Genomic DNA, 20,420 nt, shown 5'->3' on the forward strand with positions numbered 1-20,420 from the left:
GCAGCGGAGGGCAGAATGACAGTGACCCGAGAGATTCCATAAGCCTCTCCAGTGAATCAGAAGATTCCCAGAAGGGGGCGCCGATGGCCAGGGCAAGGGGGGTCCCAGGGGGGACACACCAGAAGCAGGGGGCCAGCGGAGACTCCCAAAGCAGTAGCTGGAAATCAGGGCCAGCTTCCCCACCAGAGGGGAGTGGGGGGGAAGAGCCCCATAGGTCAGAGTCAGCGTCTCCTCCGGCAAGCAGGGAGGAGGAGTCAAGCCCAGCTGGCATCCCCGAAGAGGGGAGCAGCGACAGGAGCAGTATAACGGTCAGAAGGAAGGTGGCAGGCTGGGGGCGCGCGCCAAGTTCAAATGTACAGGCGCGCGAGACAGCAGAAAACACGGATTGGGAACCAGGTCCTAAAGCTCGCCGGAGGGAGGGGGAAGACTCAGGGGATTCAGCCTCAGAAGAGTCTAGGAAGGGCAAGACCTCGGCGGACAAGCGGACCCAGAGGAAGAGGGAGCAGAGGAAGAGGTGGAGCAAGGCTAGGGTCTTAAACTGGTGTCTGGGGGGAGGAGACTCAGACGGAGCTTCGGCGGTCTAGGGTTTAAGACGTAGAGCTGCGCGCCGTGGCTGTAAATGAGAAACTGAACTTCAATAAAAGCTATTTAATATAACAACGGACTGGCGTTGGTCCTCTGTGAGCTGGGACCAGGGGCAGCTCTGACAGTATGTAACCCGAGGTACCACTGTATACCATGATGGTGATGATTATCCTGTAAATTTGTATACTGCCTTTCATCTGAAGAGTCCCCAGATTGGGGAAAACTATGGTTTTCTGCTACAAACGGGTTAGTGACTATGCACCTTTATCTAAAGTCTCAAACACATCACAAAATTATTGTCTGTCGGGATTTGAATCCGCAATGGAACTTACATAGGCAACCTATTTAACAGGAATTCAGCATGTGTGCCAACCATTCTCCATCCTATGATGAAAGGAAGCAGACTTTTGACTGACCGTGTGTGTGTGTGTGTGTGTGTGTGTGTGTGTGTGTGTGTGTTTTGCACTAATAGCTTAGAATGGATCAGATGATTCTCCTAGCCTTCTATAAAAGATTCCAAGTCAGACTTGCTCACTGGTTTAAGCAACTATGAGACTGCTCTTGCTAGTTGTGGGCCAAGTTCACCTTGCTGCAGCTGCTTTTGTCTCCATGTCCCAGCATCAAGACCTAGAGCTGAGAACAAGATACAGGATGTGCAGAACCCCCTCAAAAAAGCAAGCCTTATGGAACTTTTGGCTTTGCTCAAAATTTCTCAGATGTTTCACGAAAGCAGGAGCCTGCAAATTTACCAAACTGCCAACTCTATTCTTATGAAATACCAGTTTTGCTGAGGGCATTGAACATCTTCATCGGTCTTACCAAAACTTGTTTTGCTTCATTTGATTCCCCCAAATGTCTCTCCCAAGAAAGAACCTCCAAATTTGCCCAAAAATTGTGCTTCAGAGAAAATTCCTTGGTGATTTTATACTCGGATGGAAACAGTCAATGTGGACCCTATGGATATATTTTATGTAGGATTTGAGGAAATGATGTTTTCCCTGGGGATTGCCAAAACAATTGCTTGGTGATTTTTCAATTTGTTGCCAGTAAGAATAAACTCAAGGCAAAATATTCTGCTACAAGACTGCACTGCATCAATGTATGTGGTATGACTATTAAAAGTAGTACGTGTAACCTCATTCTGTTCTCTAATTTAGCATCTTGCTTTTCCAGTGTGCAACCAGTGCTTCACAATGCAACAGCAGGCCATTTGATCAAAAGTTATGCTGTTACATCAAACACAGGCATTTTCTTGCTCTGCTGGTCTCTTGGGAGTGACAGCAAAGCTAATAGCTATATTAACTTTTCTGTAAGTTGAAGCATTTTTATGTGAGCACTCGAGCTTAGAAGAAACAGGTTTCCACTTTATCCTTTTTTCTTCTGAGAGCGAGCGCTGGACACATGACAAAGAGCGAAATGAAGTGCTAAAGTTCTACATGACAACAGAATTTCTAATGCTCCTGTTCCCTGTGGCAGTCCCCTGGCAATTTCCAGGCCACCTATGTGGGTCCAGTTGTCAGTGACAACAGTGTCTGTGTCGGAATGAGAACTAAGTTGTGCTCACCCATGTTTAACTGACAGTGTCACGAGATCCTTTGGGACAATCAGCTGACTGATTTATTACAATTCATCTCATGATTTGTGTGGCTCAATGATTTATCTTCATAAACAGCTCATGACAGCCTCTATTAAGCATCAGGATGATGTTACCCAGAGTAAAGGATGAGGCAAGGATAATTTGTTTTCATGATTTACTGACGATGCTCTCATAATTAGTCACCGTGTATGTGACAGGGCACTTAATGTATATGAAGTTCAGCACTGAATCTCCAAGGATAGCAAAATGAGAGATGAAAGGACAGGGTGTGAGTTTTCTCTCTCTCTCTCCCTTTCTCGCACAAACACACACAAAGCCTATGGGAAGGGTGAAATGGTGGGAGCAGCCAGCCAAGCTGCACTACTTTGTTCCTGTCCTGAACCCTCTGTGCCCAGTAGGGCACACAGTCCCATGGGCAACGCAAGAAAGGAGTCAGAAGTCAAAACAGTCCAATACCGGTCCAAGTCCAATACAACAAGCAAGGTCCCAAGTCAAACTGCAAGGCCAGGTTCCTGCCTCACAAAAGATCCAGGGTTGGAAAACCTGGGCTGAGTCACAAAGTCACAGGCCAGTGGTGTTCCCAAAGCAGCCAAGCTGTGGTCCATCAACAGAGAAAGTTGAGCAGGCACAGAGTCGCTGCCCTGCTTTCCTTTTATCCCTTCCAATCTTGATTGCTGCATCTCAGTTTGCTCTAGCTGAGCAGTTGTGTCTCTCCGCTTGTCCTGAGCCAAATCCATCTGAGTGGCCACAACCTCCTCCCAGACCTCAAGAGCCCCATGATCCCCACCGGGTCCACTAGCGATCTGGGCAGTGTTCCCTTGCCTGCCTCAGCCTCCTGGAGTGCACTTCCCACTGTTCCCAGCACCTCAGAGCCCACCGTGTCCACAGAGATGGGGGCATCGCTGGTTCTGGTGATGCCCCCCCCTCCCCTGGCTCCCCTGAACTGTCAGCTGCCCCTGCCACATCCCCTGATGTCCCATCAGTACCTCCTAAGTCCCCCACCCCCTTCCCCATCTCCAGCTTGTCCCAGTATGTCCCAGTCATGGCTATCCTTCTTGTCAAGACCCTCTTTCCTTTCCTCGGTGTCCTGCCAGTTCATGACAGTGCCCAACTGGCCAATGCATGCAGCAGGTGGGCAGCACAAGCCAATTTTATGTGAATCTCCCTTTAGTGTGTCACAAGCAAACAGAAGTGAATCTGCTTTGCTGTGCTTCTATAAAGAGTCTTTAGAGAAGTTACTCATATCCATATCTAAGCAAACATGTCTAAGGGTAAGTTTTCTTAACCCACGTATGGTGTGAATTGAGCCCACAAAAAGGGTACAATACTTGGCCATCCCTGCTATTTCAATACCTCATGCGCTCCTTCGCATGCCACAGACGCTTTATTTTTGCTGATGGATAATATGAGCTAGACGAGTATAATTTTATTTGCCTTTCAGGCCAGTAACTCTCCTGCTGTGGATTGATGGCTAAAATGGAATCCTTTCTAAAAAAAATTACATATGAATAAACAGTGAGGCAAATCTTTAGTTTTATTCACTAAATCAGAGCAGAGGTGAAGACACTTACTGCTGCTACTTTTCTTCAGATCTACCAAGTTGCTAATTATACAGCATTAATTGTGTATGCAGTCTTGTTCATCCCGCCCTCCAGAGGGTTGCTAAAAAGTGCTGCTAAAATATGCTTCCAGACAAAAGTTGTCTTTAAAGTGTCAGTGCCATTGGGAGTGCCTAAGCATCTGGCAAATACTGTTAAATCTTCCTGCTTAGCTAGCCTGAAAATTCACTGTTGTTTCACCTTCCTAAATTTTCATTTATATATCATCAGAAGAAAATGTTGGCTTAAACCAAGAGGTTGTACAGAGGTGTGTACATACACAGAAACACTTGCATCAATGCTGCAAATTTTTCAAAGAAAAACTAATGAAGATGCATTTCCAGTGTTTAATCACTACTAGTAAGCCTCTGTTCTCCCCACCAAACAGCAGCCATCCACTATCAGATTGCATCCTTATTTTTCAATTATGAGCTGAGAATGAAGTCTAGAATTAATAAACAAATTTGAATGGAAATATGAGGTTGGAACGTGGTGCCAAGGGACTGTCATTTCAAAAGAAGTTTTAAAATGAAACAAAAAATAAAGCAAAATACTACCCCCCACCCTAACTTTCAGATGTTTTAAAAGATCTCAGAAATGTCCCCATGACTGTGTTAATTTAAGGTGCCCTCCCTCCATTGCTGAAAATGAGGAGGGTGCTTTTTGAGTTGGGGCTTTAAAATGGGGGGGGGGGCTTGTGCTCCTCAGATGCTTAGCGCTTTGGCTCAGGACCTCCTTCCACTGCCAGACCTTTCCTGGAGATCCCAGTCAGGTGGGTGGTGACGAGAGAAACACCATTTGTAGCTGTAGCATTTCACTTATAGGTTCTTTGCACCTGCATGTCTTTTAGTGATTTGCTGATTTCAATGTTTCTGCTGGTCTTATAGTTTTATGGTTTCAGTTCATCTTAATATTTTTGCTATAATTTTTTGATCCACCCTGAAAGCTTTCTAAAATTTATTTATTTGGGTGTTTTCTTTTTTCTTTTTGTAAATCTACAAAAATAAAATAAAATAATGAGTGAGAAATGTCCCAATTTTCATCTGAGGAATGTTGGAGGGTGTGCTGCAGACGGCCCATTCAGTTGGGATCATGTGACCTGAGGGGTAATTTATATTTACAATGGGGGGGGTGCATTTTTATCCTGTTTTAATTGTTTGTTCTTAATTTCACTCTCCATCTGGAACATGTTTTAGTTGCATGTAGAGGTTTTAATATGGATATTCTAAGTGACAAATAATAAAAGGAGTGCCTAAAAATCTCTCTCTGAGCAATCTTTCAGGCTGCTGGTTTACCTGCTTGACTTCCTGACTTACCTCCAGATTAATAATTCTGATAATGAGTATTCTTTTGCTCGTACTTTAGAGTCAATAAATGGCTCTAAAATCCATTTAATGAAAAATAGCCTAACACTCATTTACTTCAGTTGCACAGATCATTCCATACTGATTTGATCTCTCAAGATCAACTATAAAGACATTTGAGAAATTAACTGCTGTAATGTTGTTTGAAGAATAATTAGCATATGGTGTCTTTTGCTATTTCTTACAAGATTTTTTGAATTTGCAAAAAAAATAAAATGGTACTCATTAAACCATTTCTTTCTCCATGTATCTTATAACAGAAACATCTGTTCCTTCTTGTTCAATCAAAGTGACAATCTCAAGAGTCCCAATTTTAAAAGTAATGCCATTTAAAAGAAATTCTAGCAAGACAGAATATGCTTCATTAACATATCTAATTTGCACATGAAAAAGAAGTTTCTGTGACTCGCAAGAGGGTTGTGGTTGCATGCTTTAAATAAGCAAGTTAAGAATTTTCTAAAATAATGCATGAAAGAATAAAGGCAGCAAAATGCAGTTATACATAATATTAAGTAGAGACTTCTAAGTCTATATTTATATCTGATGCATGTTATACTTCTTGAGCTGTACCAATTTTAATTTTTATTTCTTTCTGCACACATGACACCAATCAATGGACTTACATAGAGATAATCAGGAGTTTCTGTAAATTTGAAATGGTCAGATTTCCAGTTGTGTTGCTTCAGGGTTCCTTGATGAATAAGGAGGAAAGAAGGATCTGAAACTGAATTTCACAATGTCAGTTCCAGAATGTGACAAAGAGAAGGACCTCAGGAGTCCAAAATTCTTCCATGGCTAAAAATAGAGAGCAGCCCAGGAACTGAATCAGTTTGCTGGATATATTTATACCCCACATTTCAAAGTTTTATTTCTAGGGCAGTTTACAAAAAAAGTACTGTAAACAATAAAATCAGGAATTATTGAAAGAGAAGGACTCTTCTGTGGAGATTTGGTGGAATCTTGCAGAAGCGCCTCATGATTGGTTGTGCTTCCTTCTTGTTATTAGCTCCCTTTAGTCAAAGTAAGCCTGCCTGCCACGTGTTCTAGACAAGAGCATGGCTGTCAGGAGCAATTTAGCAGCACAGTTCTTATGACTTTTAGCAAAAAAGCCAAGTCATTTGATATACAGTAAGCCTGCAACTTAGGGACGCGGGTGGCGCTGTGGGTAAAAGCCTCAGTGCCTAGGGCTTGCCGATCGAAAGGTCGGCGGTTCGAATCCCCGCGGCGGGGTGCGCTCCCGTTGTTCGGTCCCAGCGCCTGCCAACCTAGCAGTTCGAAAGCACTCCCGGGTGCAAGTAGATAAATAGGGACCGCTTACTAGTGGGAAGGTAAACGGCGTTTCCGTGTGCGGCTCTGGCTCGCCAGATGCAGCTTTGTCACGCTGGCCATGTGACCCGGAAGTGTCTCCGGACAGCGCTGGCCCCCGGCCTATAGAGTGAGATGGGCGCACAACCCCAGAGTCTGTCAAGACTGGCCCATACGGGCAGGGGTACCTTTACCTTTACCTTTAAGCCTGCAACTTACATGGGGCTTATGTTCCGGGGATCGTGCCTAATGCCAAAATCACAAATAGTCAAAACACATTGGGTTCAGTGGCAGGTGGGACTGCCCCCTTTCCTCCCCCTTTTTAACTGAAATATGCATCTCAGGTGTCAAAGGCTGGGGTAAAGAGCTGCATCTTCAGCATTTGTTGAAGACTGTATAGTGAAGGTGCCAGGTGGACATCTGTGGGGAGGGAGTGCCACAAATTGGGGGCTGTCACAGAGTATTCTGGGCCACCATTTTTTCCAGGATGGTGAGGCACCATTAATGAGCACTCTTTGGGTCCAGTCAATTAACCAGCTACGAATCTACCTAATAGTTACAGTGTGACATATTACCAGCTTCTCTGCAAGAACCAAGACCAAGATTGTGATATTTCGTGGACACAGTCCTAGGTGTCGATAGTGCTTGGATCCACAGGCTGTAGAACAAACTCACTCATTTAGATACCTGGGTGTACTTTTTAGTGAAACACTCTCTTGGAAGTGTCATATGGAGTTAATGAACATCAAAGCACAGAAAACCCTGGGGGCACTGATGAAGTTCTGTTGATTGAACCTACCCTAAGTGCTTGCTCAAATGCTCTATGGGGGTGAAATCTGGGCTCTGATTCACACTCTATTTGAATCTGTTTGAAGTTTTGGAATCTGTGCAGAATAACTTTTTCCAGAAGCTATGCCATCAGGAATATCAGCAGCTCTTCTTCATACAGAATCCAGGTGGCCAACAAGGCAATAGCAGACTACACTCAGTTAAAGTATACTTTTAAAAATTGCTACCATGCCAACTGGGCGTTTTCCTGCTTTGTGCTACATGAATTTGGGTTGATAAGCAACTCCGGGAAGCAGCTGTTCAATATATTTTAGACTATTAAACTGTTATTCTTTTCTGGAACTGAGCTCTGCTTTGACCTTGAATAAGTGTCAGGCAAGGGATTGGCTCTTCTGATGGAGTCTAGGACTTGCAACTAATTTAGAACACCGCATTTTCCTCTTGGTATCTACTCTTGTGAACAGAACACTTTAGCGCTAGTTATCTGATCAAACTGTCACCATTTTCCTTAAGAAATGCCTTTATTGAGCTGCGTTTCCAAGTGATGTCCACTGCAGTCTGGGATGGCTGCTACAAGAAGGTCCTGTACGCAGGCAGACTTTGTCTTTGTGGTCAGTCTCAGGGGGAAGACATCACTCATTCTTTGTTCGCCTGCCCCTTGTCTAGAAACCCACGAGATCACTTTCCGAAACCTTTGTTCACACAAGCGAACAGGTACACCCTGGTAGAAATGGTCCAGTTTCTTTTGGGTGACAACAACAGCTTCAGAATACACAAGGCAAACATCTGTGCACTGGTTGCAAAAAAAGGAAGGAAGGAAGGAAGGAAGGAAGGAAGGAAGGAAGGAAGGGGGACTTAGATAATACTTCTATCCTTGCAGAAGGCACAGATTTTTGATCACTCTATTTGCACTCACTGGCAGAGTAAGAGGAGTGCAGGGGGAGCACACCGCCCCCAGCAGCATGATCCTGGTGGGGTGCCATCGTGGCTGTGTTCCCCCCCCCCCCCCGGCCTGCGCTGGGCCATGCCTCTGCAGGTGGCGTGCCCCGCCCTCAGGACGTGCGCCCCACCCCTGTGGGCAGCGCGCCCCTCCCCCAGGATGCACGCCAGCCCCCCCATCCTGCTGTCCGCCCCCCGGTGCCGGAGCATGAAGCTCTACCACTCTTTGCACTCCGCTTGCTCCCAGACCAGGTATACCAGCCTCCTTTTTCTATCACTTCAGTGTGAGTCTGTGACAATTTGCTTTGGTCACTCAGCCTGTAGACTTTTGGGTAGTTAGGGACTCTTTTAGTCTTTAGGATTAAGGGGTGTGAGTGCACTAATTAATTAGTTGCTGCCTGCATACTCTGTAACTTGCAGTCTAAAGCACTATGCATTTACTCCTTATGTTTCTTTTATGTGTCATAAACCAATCTTTTTCTACTTCCTGGTGTGACAAGTGCTTTATTGTGTATAAGAGCTCAAGGTTTATGCACATTTTAAATGGATGCCTGCCAGGCAAAAAGTTCCAGGCAAAATGACTCCAGGCAAAATGTTCCAGTCCTTTCAGGCGGGTGTGTTGGGTTCAAATGTGCACTGGACATGCATGTGGGTTCAGTCGCATGCCTCGTAACAATGCACACTAGGGCTACAGTTCTCTGCACAGTTACTTCTGAGTAAATAGGATTGAGCAGCAAGCTTTGGTCCACATTTTCTCTTCATTCTGGTTACAACAATTATCTCTAGAGAAGCCTTGTGCTTTGTCAGCAGTAATCTAATGATTTGCTTGTGATTGTCTTTGGGAATGTGATGTTTTTTAAAAAATAAACTATCCACCTGAAATAAATCACACTACTTGGATCAAATAAAATTTTTTGTATGTCCTTGCCTTAATATTCTTCAATAAATAATGTGTGAACCAGTCATGTTTCTAAATCAAAATTCATTTTGAATGGAGTGAATAAGGTTTATGTTACAGGGACTATCCAAACTTCGATGAAAGCCAGCATTCATATATTGTAGTCCCAGTCCCAGTGCCCCACTTCCCGGCAAGAGACCCAAGCGAGGTGTAGCAGAACAAACTTAAACAGACAACGATCTGGATTAAAAATGTGCCAGAGATTATGGCCTCCCCAAGACGTCAGTCTACTGAGGTGGCTGTCCTAAGGCCACCACTGGAAGCTCTGTCTCATCTGCCCCACCCTTGGCTTCCAAACAGAGACTTCCACTGAGACCCTCTAATGGGGTACCCTGAATATGCCACAGGGTGATGCACCACTTCACCCCCACGCTTAAAGTCTAGGATTCCACCCAGTGCCTTAACCACCCAAAGCTGTGATGTTTTGCCCTAACCTTGACAGCAGCAGCCATTGACTGGCCAGCCAGCAAAGGCACTGCCCATTTGGTGGGGCCTTTGATTGGCCCATTTGAAGGAGGGTTCTGGCACCGGCTGGGGAATACCCCAATGGCTGGCAAACATGTAAGAGCTGAGAGTGAGGGGCTGCAACCCCCGCCCACCTGGAAAGGGTGAGTGTCCATTATGCTCCAATACAGATACATCACTTCTCCAGAGATACGCAAGGGAATGTGGGAAATGTTACTGGGTGACAGCTGTCACCATTCATTTGGATATCTATTACTTTAAGACATTCAGCTGTCACCTAATTTTGCACATGTTGAATATTTTCAAATGTTGGCTGATAAATGACTTCTTATACAACTTGTCTGACAATATTCTACAGCTAACCCTATCCCACTGTCCCAGGGGATTCAAGACAGATTAGGAAATGGAAAGATAACCAAACTGAAGCAAGCTGTCTCTTTCTCCCACTTGCAGGGGCCGGACTCAACGACGGGCAGTGGCATGAGGTTCGTTTCTTAGCAAAGGAAAATTTTGCAGTGCTCACCATTGATGGTGATGAAGCCTCTTCCGTTCGAAGTAACAGCCCTCTGAAAGTTTTGACGGGAGAGAAATATCTGTTTGGAGGTAAAGATTTTTACTGTATGTTCTAAGAGTGTTTTTGAAAGGGGAATATTTTGCTTTCAAGTCTTTCCTTGTGAACAATGCAAATCACATCACCATAAATGGTTTTATTCTTAAAATGGTTTTGATTTTACTGTTAGGAAACTCCTGTCAAACAGTGCCCTGCTTAAGGTGTGAGTTAGCAATGCATGCACATCCTTTTGTACAGTAGGGACACACTACCTTAAGTTGCCTTTTCTGAGTAGACTCATCTGAGCTGAATATTCATCAGTTTTGAAATTCACATTGAACAAGGTTGAGCTCTTTTGTATGTAAACTGAACTTGTTTGAAAATCCACTGTCTTTGAGGCCCTTTCAAAAGTGAACAGCTTCTCAGCCTTGGTGCAATGAAGTGCCCAGGCAAGTCCTAAAGGAGCCCTCTCAGAGCAGCGCTGCAGCATTGGCTCAAGGAATTCAACATTTGCACATTCCAATAGGAACTGACCTATTTGCACCTTCCAGACTAATGTGCAGATCAGAATTTAGTCATCTATCCAATTTCACACTTCCTCCATTACAGTTCTCTGCTCAAAAAAAGTGTCCAAATATGTTTAGAAATGTGTGTTTTGCGAGAAAATGCATGTTTAAATATGTGTTGTTATGCAGATCTAAACAGATCTAAAAAACTGATTGTGAAAAAGGGATGAAAAATTGACATAGACCAGAAATATATTTATTTGTCTTTGCCTACTTAGCCGAAAGATCTATGCAACCAGTGGAGAGTGCAAAACCCCCAAGCAGGTCCTGTCAGGGACTTCCTGGGTAATCCATGGCCTCTTGAAAGGTTGTTTGTGTGTGTGTGTGTGCGCGCGCGCGCGCGTGCTCCAGAAGCACATGAGTGGAAGGATCTACAGCTGTGCCACAAAGATGATATAGGAAACATCCCTGAAAGCTGGAACCTCCAGGCCATGGACAGCCTCACGGAGGGAGGTATCTACTAGGTCCTGTAGAAAAGGGAGATTGGCTTTAGGTCCTTTATTCCTCTAGAGCTTGTATGCTCTGCGAAGTGTGACCAGATCCCAACCATTCATATTGATTGTTTTAAATGCCTATATTTCTGTTTGGGTTTAAAAGAAAAAATGTTTCCATCCCAGTACAGTGGTGCCTTGCAAGACGAAATTAATCCATTCCACGAGTCTCTTCGTCTTGCGGTTTTTTCGTCTTGCGAAGCACGGCTATTAGCGGCTTAGCGGCTATTAGCGGCTTAGCGGCTTTAAGAAAAAGGAAACAAACTCGCAAGAACTCGCAAGACGTTTCATCTTGGGAAGCAAGCCCATAGGGAAATTCGTCTTGCGGAACGACTCAAAAAACGGAAAACTCTTTCGTCTAGCAAGTTTTTCGTTTTGCGAGGCATTCGTCTTGCGGGGCACCACTGTAGATTGACAGATGACATTGATATAAAGATGCCTCTGCCTGTATCACAAAATAATAAAAAAACACATTTCAAGGTTACTCTCATTTCATTACATTTTGCTTCATTTCATTTCATTATCTCTCATCCATAGAAGTATTAAAAACACATATGGAAATTAGTATTTAAATAGTCTTACAAAAAGCTAATATACACTTCATTAAGGCTAGGCTCAAATACTCTCAATAGGCATGGCTCACTGCTCTGAAAATCATGTCCTCTTCTGGCAATGAGGATAATGAAGAGGCTCCTCCACGGCCGGCGCTTGTCATACATAAATATGGGCATATTAAGAAGGATCCATGGACAAGCAGAGCCTTTGTTCTCCATTCGCCTGGCCATCCAGGTTCCCTGTCTCCTTCCCAAAGGCAGCCTTTCCCAAAGCACTGTAGACTTCAAGAAAGAGTTCTGAGTATCTGTCATCTCCCTTCTGCCCCTCTCTCTGGAAGTCAGTGGAGGTTTCTGGAGGAAAAGTGTATTGCTATTGATGAAGTGCCCATCTGCTCAGAAAGAACAACCCATGACAAAAAGAAAACAAACTGAAGAAATGAATATTTATTAGTGTATAGCCTTTCCCATTTCATAGGGCATACATGTTGGGTATAAAATGTTCTCTATTGAGTTGAAATTAATATTTGCAGATATTTGAAATTTGCCACCCAAGGCTTGAATGTTTCACTTCAAAACTGAGTGCTTTAGACCTTGGCATTTCATGAGATGCGTACTGTGAAATACAAATATAACTGCGTGTCATATATCAAATCCCACCAAATATTAAATAGCATTGTTTGTCAGCCATGAAATGTTTCATGTTTTCTAACAAATATTGTCAAATGACAGGCAGCTGTAAATCGTTGAAATCAAATCTTCCCATAGGAAGTCAAGCACTTAGGGAATATACCAGACTACCTGGAGAATAGCCTGCCCCCCCCTTTTTTTTTAAATAATAATATTTATTAGTTTTCCAACAAATTGAACACAACACTACAAAAAACCAAAAAAGAAAAAACATACAATAATACAATACAATACAATACAATACAATACAATACAATACAAAAAAAACCCTGCAAAACACTAACATACAACTAACAGAACAAAACAAAAACCATTTAAAACAGTCCAATTTCAATATCTTATCTTTCTTTCACTAATTTCAACGACCTCCTCACACCTCCCTTTTTGTATTCCACTTCTATTAATTGTTTCAGCAATTCCTTTCCATCTTCCTCTGTTTTCTATCCTATAATTGTCTTAACCCATTCTAACCTTATTTTTCTCTTTAATGCTCTAATAATCTATTTATACTTAATTCCTTATAACATTTCTACTAAAGCCATATAACTTCATTCCAACATCTTTCTAACATTCATTAATTTTACAGTATTTCTGTAAATAGTATTTAAACTTTTTCCAGTCTTCTTCCACCAACTCTTCTCCCTGGTCTCGGATTCTGCCAGTCATTTCCACCAGTTCCATGTAGTCCATCACCTTCATCTGCCATTCTTCCAGAGTGGGTAAATCTTGTGTCTTCCAATACTTTGCAATAAGTATTCTTGCTGCTGTTGTAGCATACATAAAGAAAGTTCTATCCTTCTTTAACACCGATTGGCCGACTATGCCCAGGAGAAAGGCATCTGGTTTCTTCAAGAAGGTATATTTAAATACCTTTTTCATTTCATTATAAATCATCTCCCAGAATGCCTTAATCCTTGGGCACATCCACCAAAGGTGAAAGAATGTACCTTCAGTTTCATTACATTTCCAACATTTATTATCGGGCAAATGGTAGATTTTTTGAAGCTTAACTGGTGTCATGTAGCACCTAATATAGCCTGCCCCTCTTAATGGGAAGGTGCCCAGGTCGTAGCCTGGCCTGCGGTTTGGGGAGGTGTTCTCCAGTCTCACCTGGAGGCATCGTGTGGCTTCCCTTGGATTGGAGAGTAGATACTTGCACATGAATGAAAACAGGTAAAGCCAGTAATTTTGTATTGAGCAACCTGAAACTTTAAATGATGTATACAAACCTATGTGCGAAAATGGATGGTTGGAAGTGCTGCAAGCTATGGATAACTTGTTTAATGTGCTTTAATTCACGTATGTTCTATGAAGCATATGAAGCTAGAAGCAGAGGAGAGGCCCAAAACAAAAAAAGCATAGGAGGCTAATAGCTACGTTGATAGCCTTTTGAAACTGTTCCAAAGGCCCACTGGATGAAGAGTCAGGGCAAAACTGGGGAAATTGTTTACATTTCTTTTAATTTAGTCTCCCAAAGGTAATTTGACTCATGAAGAATAAACTCATTTGGATTTGCAGTGCGTATTTTTAAAAGTCTGGTCACACATGCCATGATTTTTACTCTTTGAAACCTATTCCCAAGAAAGTTTCATAAATGTCACATCTAAAATACTACAAGCTTCCCCCCAGCAGGATTTCAGAAACAAGCCTCTGTGTTTGGAGTGCAGTATTGCAGTGTCTATGTAGCATACATAAAGCAACAGCTTTTTTGAAAGTTACCTTTAAGTTACCTTTTCAAAAATGCAACGCTCTCACACCACTGTTTGTGAATATTCCTTGTAGATTTTGTGTGTGTGATGAATTGTGAGTTTCTCTGCCTGCATTATATGCTTGGGAGCTGATTGAGCCTAACAGTGATCTTATGGAATTCTGTTCGAAACCAACTGAAAATACTTAACTCTTTTTTTGTGGGGCTTTTTCTGAGCCAAGGCTTGAGCCTTGGAGTCTGTTTTCTGCTTTAGAACTCAGCCGTGGAACAGGCAAAGTTTGATACAGATATGATGCTTTGTTCTGTTCAAGCAGCTCCCTCTCAGCCTCTGCTTGTCCATGTCCCGGATGCTTTTTCTTCAGTACTTCAGGGCCGTATCAGGATGTGCATCCAAAGCTATAAATAGGAGGGAATCTGTTTCACTGCTTAGGTTCGGCTGGATTTCAGTCTGTATCACTGTCTGTCTCTCTATATAACACAAGCGTGAGCACCTTGATACCCGCAGTACAATTATGACTGGAGGTTCACTGGAAGCTCAATAATCTTTTTTGCTGTTTGCCTGAGAGAGCAAATCTAAGGCAGTTGTGAAATATCTGGCAGGCCACAGCACACAGCTTGAATGCAGGCTGTTTTCAACTAGCTGGGTCATGAGATGTGCAGGCCAGATGTGGCCCTGTAGTGTGCATGGCACTTGATGGAATCAGGCAAGCAAGGAAAGCAAACCCCCAGCGGTACATAGCTAAATTTTAATAGTGGGAGAGACAGCAAAGAGGGTAGAATATGAAGTAGTGAGGTAGTCTTAGACAGCGACATAGTGCAGGCATGGGTGGGGAGGGGGGCATCATCCTGGGCATATTTTTTTCAGGCGGCACACCAAGGCACCCCAACAAAAGGCTCCCTCATTGAGGCTGGAGCCACAGGGAGAGAAGCTGCACCTGGGCCAGGACTTTGTGGCTTTGTAGCAGCAGCACCTCCTTCTCCTGTTTCCTGCTTGGCAGGGGGTTGGACTCGATGGCCCGTGTGGTCTATTCCAACTCTATGATTCTATGATTCCTCATGGCTGGTGAAGGATGTCCATGTGTGCCCCACCCCTCGGCTGGCCAAGAGGGATGGGGAGGGTGGCAGTGCCACCCCATCGCGCCTCTCCTCCGCTGGCCTCTGGTGTGCATCCTAGCGCCACCAGACCACAGATCCACTCCCAGGTCAGGCCTGACCTGGCGGTGGGAGAGGTGGCAGAGCATCACCATGCCTCTCCTCCACTGGGCTCCGGGGTGCGAGGGAGCTATGGAGACACATTCCTCGTGTTATGGCCCAGTACCACCAGGCTCCCCAGTCCACAGTGGGGTGCAACACTTGCCCCACCCCAGGCAGCAGCAACTTATGCTACACCACTGGTCTTCAATCTTCAATTTTGTAATACATTAGCTGTACCTTTAAAAAAAATTCTTTTGCACATGGTGGCTGCAAGAGAGTGCCTCTGAAATCATGCAGAGTGCTTTTCTTTTGCTTCCTAGACTAGAAAATCCCCAGGTGTTTTGTTGACTAGGCAGTTAGAATGAAGGAGCGAATGAAGCAGCAGCAGCCCCTGGACCTGCTTCCAATGCCGCCATCATTACTGGATTTGAGGACAACATTGCAGGGCAAGAGTGGGGCATCACAGCAGTCTTTAGCCCCAGCCTTTGTTTGAATTAAACCCTGGGAATGCACTGCTCATTATCTCTTGAGGTGCCTCTGTGACTTCACTCTCTTCAGGATTGAGATTGCATTTCCAATCTTTTAAACTAGTTTTTGTCTATGCTAGACATGATGGCTGTGAAATGTCCAGTAATTAATATTTGGAAATGGGGGAATTATATATCAGAAGGCATTGTTACAGCCTTTCCAGTTGCGGTGTGCAGAACTGAGCCAGAAGGGAATCCTTTATTCCTATGCCTGTGAGTATATCATGTTGAGTGCTTTCACTGTCTTTGTCTTTTGTTGTGTTCAGGATGCTTTCTTCCCAGAAGATTCAGAGATAGTCTTAAGGGACTTTAAACAAGGAAAAGGGGGAAAGACAATGTGCATTCAGTGCTTTGAGTTATGAAAAGATGTGTGCATCTGCGCTGATTGTGTATCTGCGTAGTTTGGTAGGACACGTGCAATATATCTTGGTTTAAGTGTCCATTACCTTGGACATCTCTCCACACCGCCCCCCAATACATACATACCTTTAATTCCCTTTCCTTTTTCCAGGAATTGAGCGTTTTAAAGAAGCGAGCCTCTCCCCTACAAGGCCTCTTGAGAACTGTGTTGCCTTTTGTTGCTTTGGCAATTATGAACATAAAACAAAAGAGCTTTGGAGGGAAAATGAGACCATTAAGCACAACCGAAAATGTTTGAACATTTAGATATGAGAGCTTTTATGTGCCTCCTTATGCCTCCCCCCCCCCCAGTGCTCAGGGGAATAAAATGCAGAGAGAACGGTCCGCGAAATGGTTCCATCCAGGCCTGCGTTTCATTCTTCTCCCATTTTGATTTTCAAATCAAAAAATAGTGAAAGATCTAAATTGCGAGAATCTTCCTTGTTCACTGTCAGCATGTTCCTTCTCTGGCAGCATCTCCTGCACTGTCACTACTGCCGTTTATTAAGTAGCCCAAGCAGCCAAGTGGGGATCATCTAGGGAAGCAGATGCTGCCAGCCTCCTCTTGCAGAGACATTCAGATCTAGGGCTTCACTGAGGACAACCGGAAGCAGCCGAGAGGACAACCTACCAAATTTGAACTTTTAAAAAACAAAGCTCAGACTGAAAGACAGGTATCCTTCGGAATTTGCACAGCTACAAATTTTACAGTGCCAAGTAATGTGTACAAAAATGGACATAAAATGTATGAGTGAAAATAACATGCAAAAATGCATTATTTTAGGGCGGAAATACTTTTTCAAAATGTGAGAATTAGGCAAAAGTGAATACTAAATGTGTTTATTAGGAGAAATTTGCACAAAAATGCTAATTTTCATTTGGACATTTAAAAAAAGCAAATTCCTGCAGAAGTCTGCAGAATGGAATTTAAGATGGCGGAATGTGAAATCAAGTGAGCTGCAATTGACAGATTCATCAATTCCTAGCTGAGCGGGCACATTCTGCATCCTGCATCGGTCCCATCCAATTGGGAATAGCTTACTATAGGGGTTCCCAATCTCCCCCTCCCCCCACCCCCAGCGCCAGACCACCTGACAATCACTGAGTGTCTTTTCTTGGCATGTTGTCACCATTGCAATGTGCTGCGCTAGATGCTATATGATTTTAAAGTGGTTTTTTTATTGCTTCTCACATTTATTGTATATTGTATTTTATTGTGTTACAATTTTAATTCCATAGAATTGGGGGCAATATATTTTACAGCTTACAGTTAGAAAATGGTACAATGGACTGCTTTGAAAATGGCAATGTCAGAGGCAAGTCTGAGGATAGTCTGTAGATTTTGGGATAGAAAGGATAAGAAGTGGCTTAGCTTGAACACATCAGAAAAGGGAGAGAGGGGAAGAGGGGAAGAAATAGCACAGATGCCGTTTGTTTGTTTGTTTGTTTGATTGTTTGTTTGTTTGTTTGTTTGTTTGTTTAGCTATAAAATTTATATGCCGCTTGATTGTAAAAAAACAACAACCACAAATTGCTTTACAAAAAGATAAAACATAAAAATTGAGAAAAGTTTATAACCATACTTAAAACATACAAAAGTTAAGATACTAAAACAGATTAAAATTAGCCTTAACTTTCTAAGCATCTGAATAGGTTTGTCTGAACAAGAATGTTTTTAGCAGGTGCCAAAAGAGTCCAGTGACGGTGCCTGTTTGACCTCAAGAGGCAGGGAGTTCCAAAGTGCAGTGCTGGCATGCTAAATGGTGGGCTTCTTACAAATTCCTCTCAAATTCCTGCGCTATTCCCTGTGGTCATTCCTCTGCTCACTGCAGTGGAAGCAGGACCTGTCTGTCTCCAGGCCCAGGAGGGCACGGCTGATGCTGCCAGCCTGAATGTCACATTTGCAGATATTTTTGTAATGCAGTCATCTATTCTTGAAGCAACCAATGCATGAACTACTGGAACAGTCACTCATAGAATGACCAGCTGGAAACCGTCTGGGGCCAGAAGATGCCATTTGGAGCAAGCCCTGCTTCTGATCTCTTCCACTGAGACAGCCTCCTGGAATGATTACTGCTAGGTGACAGGTGAGGCAAATGCCAAGTTTACCTGAGAAGAGAGTTGTTGGCAGAGAATCCTTTCATAGAATTGTAGAGTTGGACGAGACCTGGAGGGTCTTTTCATGTTCACTGAAGTGCCAACATGATGGGACATTAAGGGCCATGTCGACTTCAACAGATGCATTATTTAGGAAGTGCTTCTATGGCGTGGCTTGGTCAGTTGCGACTTTGCAACTGCCTTGGAGCGGGATGGCTGCCGGTGGCAGAGGGGGGAACCTAAGTCTAGGATTTCCCCCTTCCCTGCTGTAAGCGCAGTTGCTCTCATATCCTGCTTGGCTTCCCACAGACGTTTGGTTGGCCACTCTGCAAACAAAAGCTGGAGTAGATGGGCCTTTGATCTGATCCAGAATGGCTCTTATGATGTTATTATGCTCTGGGATGTATGAAGTTCAGCTGCCTCATGAAAAGCCTTGTAGTAGAGGGGCAATCTCACAATGGATTTCCAGATGGTCAGAAAAAATGTTTAATAGTATGGCAGCTTCTCTCCGTAAAAGCTACAGGCCTTTGCTGTGAGTCACAGTCACAGAATTATAGAGTTGGAAGGGACCACAAAGTGTGAAGGCAGTTACGACTCGACTGGGGAGGCCTCAAGATAGCTCTGGAATGGCCTATTGCCTAGGATATGTAACTGCAAAGGAGACCGCGGATGCTCTTGTAGTCTAAAGGGCAGCAGTCCTTCACAAGAGAGTCATAGAATTATAGAATTGTAGAAGGGATCCTGAGGGTCATCCAGTCCAACCCTCTGCAGGGAATCTCCAAGGTATAAAGGATTGGTTCGGATTGATCTTTATTACGACCATTGGCCCGTTACACGACAGTTTCCCATACCAACATATTATACTTAAACCTCCAAATTTAAAATCGCCAAAACTTACAAAAGACAAACGATAATCGAAGCAAAACAAAAACAGAAACCACCATCATACAAAAACAGAAACCACCATCATACATTACAATAAATTGGTAACCTATACATCGCCCTCTGCAGATAAATTAATCAGGGATGTCAATGATGATATCGCCTAAAACATAGATCATGGTTTAAAACAATGGTGATATCACCTAAAACATAGGTCATGGTTTAAAGGGGTTATCCGAATCACACAGGAGACCGTTTCTCTTCTTTAGGGATAGGACGCTGATCAGGAATCTGGAAGGTATAAAGGAGTGAGGAGAAAATCTTCAGAACACACAGGGGAGAAAGAAAGAAAGAAAGAAAGAAAGAAAGAAAGAAAGAAAGAAAGAAAGAAAGAAAGAAAGAAAGGCTGTGCATGTGTCTTCTGCAAAGTTGCTCTGGGCTTGTGGCAGAGGGAGGACTGTGTTTCCATTTCCTTTAAGAGTTGAGGTTTATGTTTGTCATTGAAGGAAGTCTCTCCTGCCTCTTTCCCAAAGCAACCGAGGATGCTGCCCGTCTCGTGGGTCAGACTATTGTTCTTTGTAGCTCAGTATTGTCTACACTGACTGGCAGTGCCCCCCAGGATTTCAGACAGAAGCCCCTCCAGCAGTGGCGTAGCGTGGGTTGTCAGCACCTGGGGCAAGCAAGTAATTTGCACCCCCTAACCCGTGGATTTGCGCCCCCTAACCCGTGGATTTGCACCCCCTAACCCTAACCCCCAGATGTTGCGCCCGGTGCGGCCGACCCCCCCTGCACCCCCCACACTACGCCACTGCCCTCCAGAATCTACCAGAAGATGTTGGGGACTGAACTGGGAGCTTCTGAATGGAAAGCCTGGCTCTGCCCCTGGGCCAGGACTCTTCCCCAAACATTCCAGGACTCAGAAAAGGTGGGGAGAGGGGTAAGGCTCCCCCTCCCCAAACACACTCCCAGGCAACAGTTTGTCAAGAATATTACCTGGGGCCAGTTATTGGGGGGGGGGGAGTTACCAAGCCGTAGAGAAATATGCACCTAGACTCTTGTGAGCAGTTGCATAGGTCCCTTTGAGAGATATGCCTGGCCAGCTATTCTTGCAAAGAAGTGTTTGAAGCAGATATTTTGCAAGGCTCTGCTAATCAATACCGGAGGT

General features: G+C 43.9%; 1 protein-coding gene across 2 annotated transcripts in view; it reads left to right on the forward strand.

The window, feature by feature from the left end:
• The window catches only part of CNTNAP2 (contactin associated protein 2), a 950,652-nt gene that overhangs the window by 594,028 nt on the left and 336,204 nt on the right, over positions 1 to 20,420 (forward strand). For both annotated transcript variants that reach the window (XM_028751461.2, XM_077916554.1), the window contains exon 9: positions 10,054 to 10,203. In XM_028751461.2, the coding sequence (XP_028607294.2) occupies positions 10,054 to 10,203 (150 nt within the window). The remainder of the gene's footprint in view (positions 1 to 10,053; positions 10,204 to 20,420) is intronic.

Source organism: Podarcis muralis, chromosome 12, assembly GCF_964188315.1.
Source record: "Podarcis muralis chromosome 12, rPodMur119.hap1.1, whole genome shotgun sequence".
Taxonomy (NCBI): Eukaryota; Metazoa; Chordata; class Lepidosauria; order Squamata; family Lacertidae; genus Podarcis; species Podarcis muralis.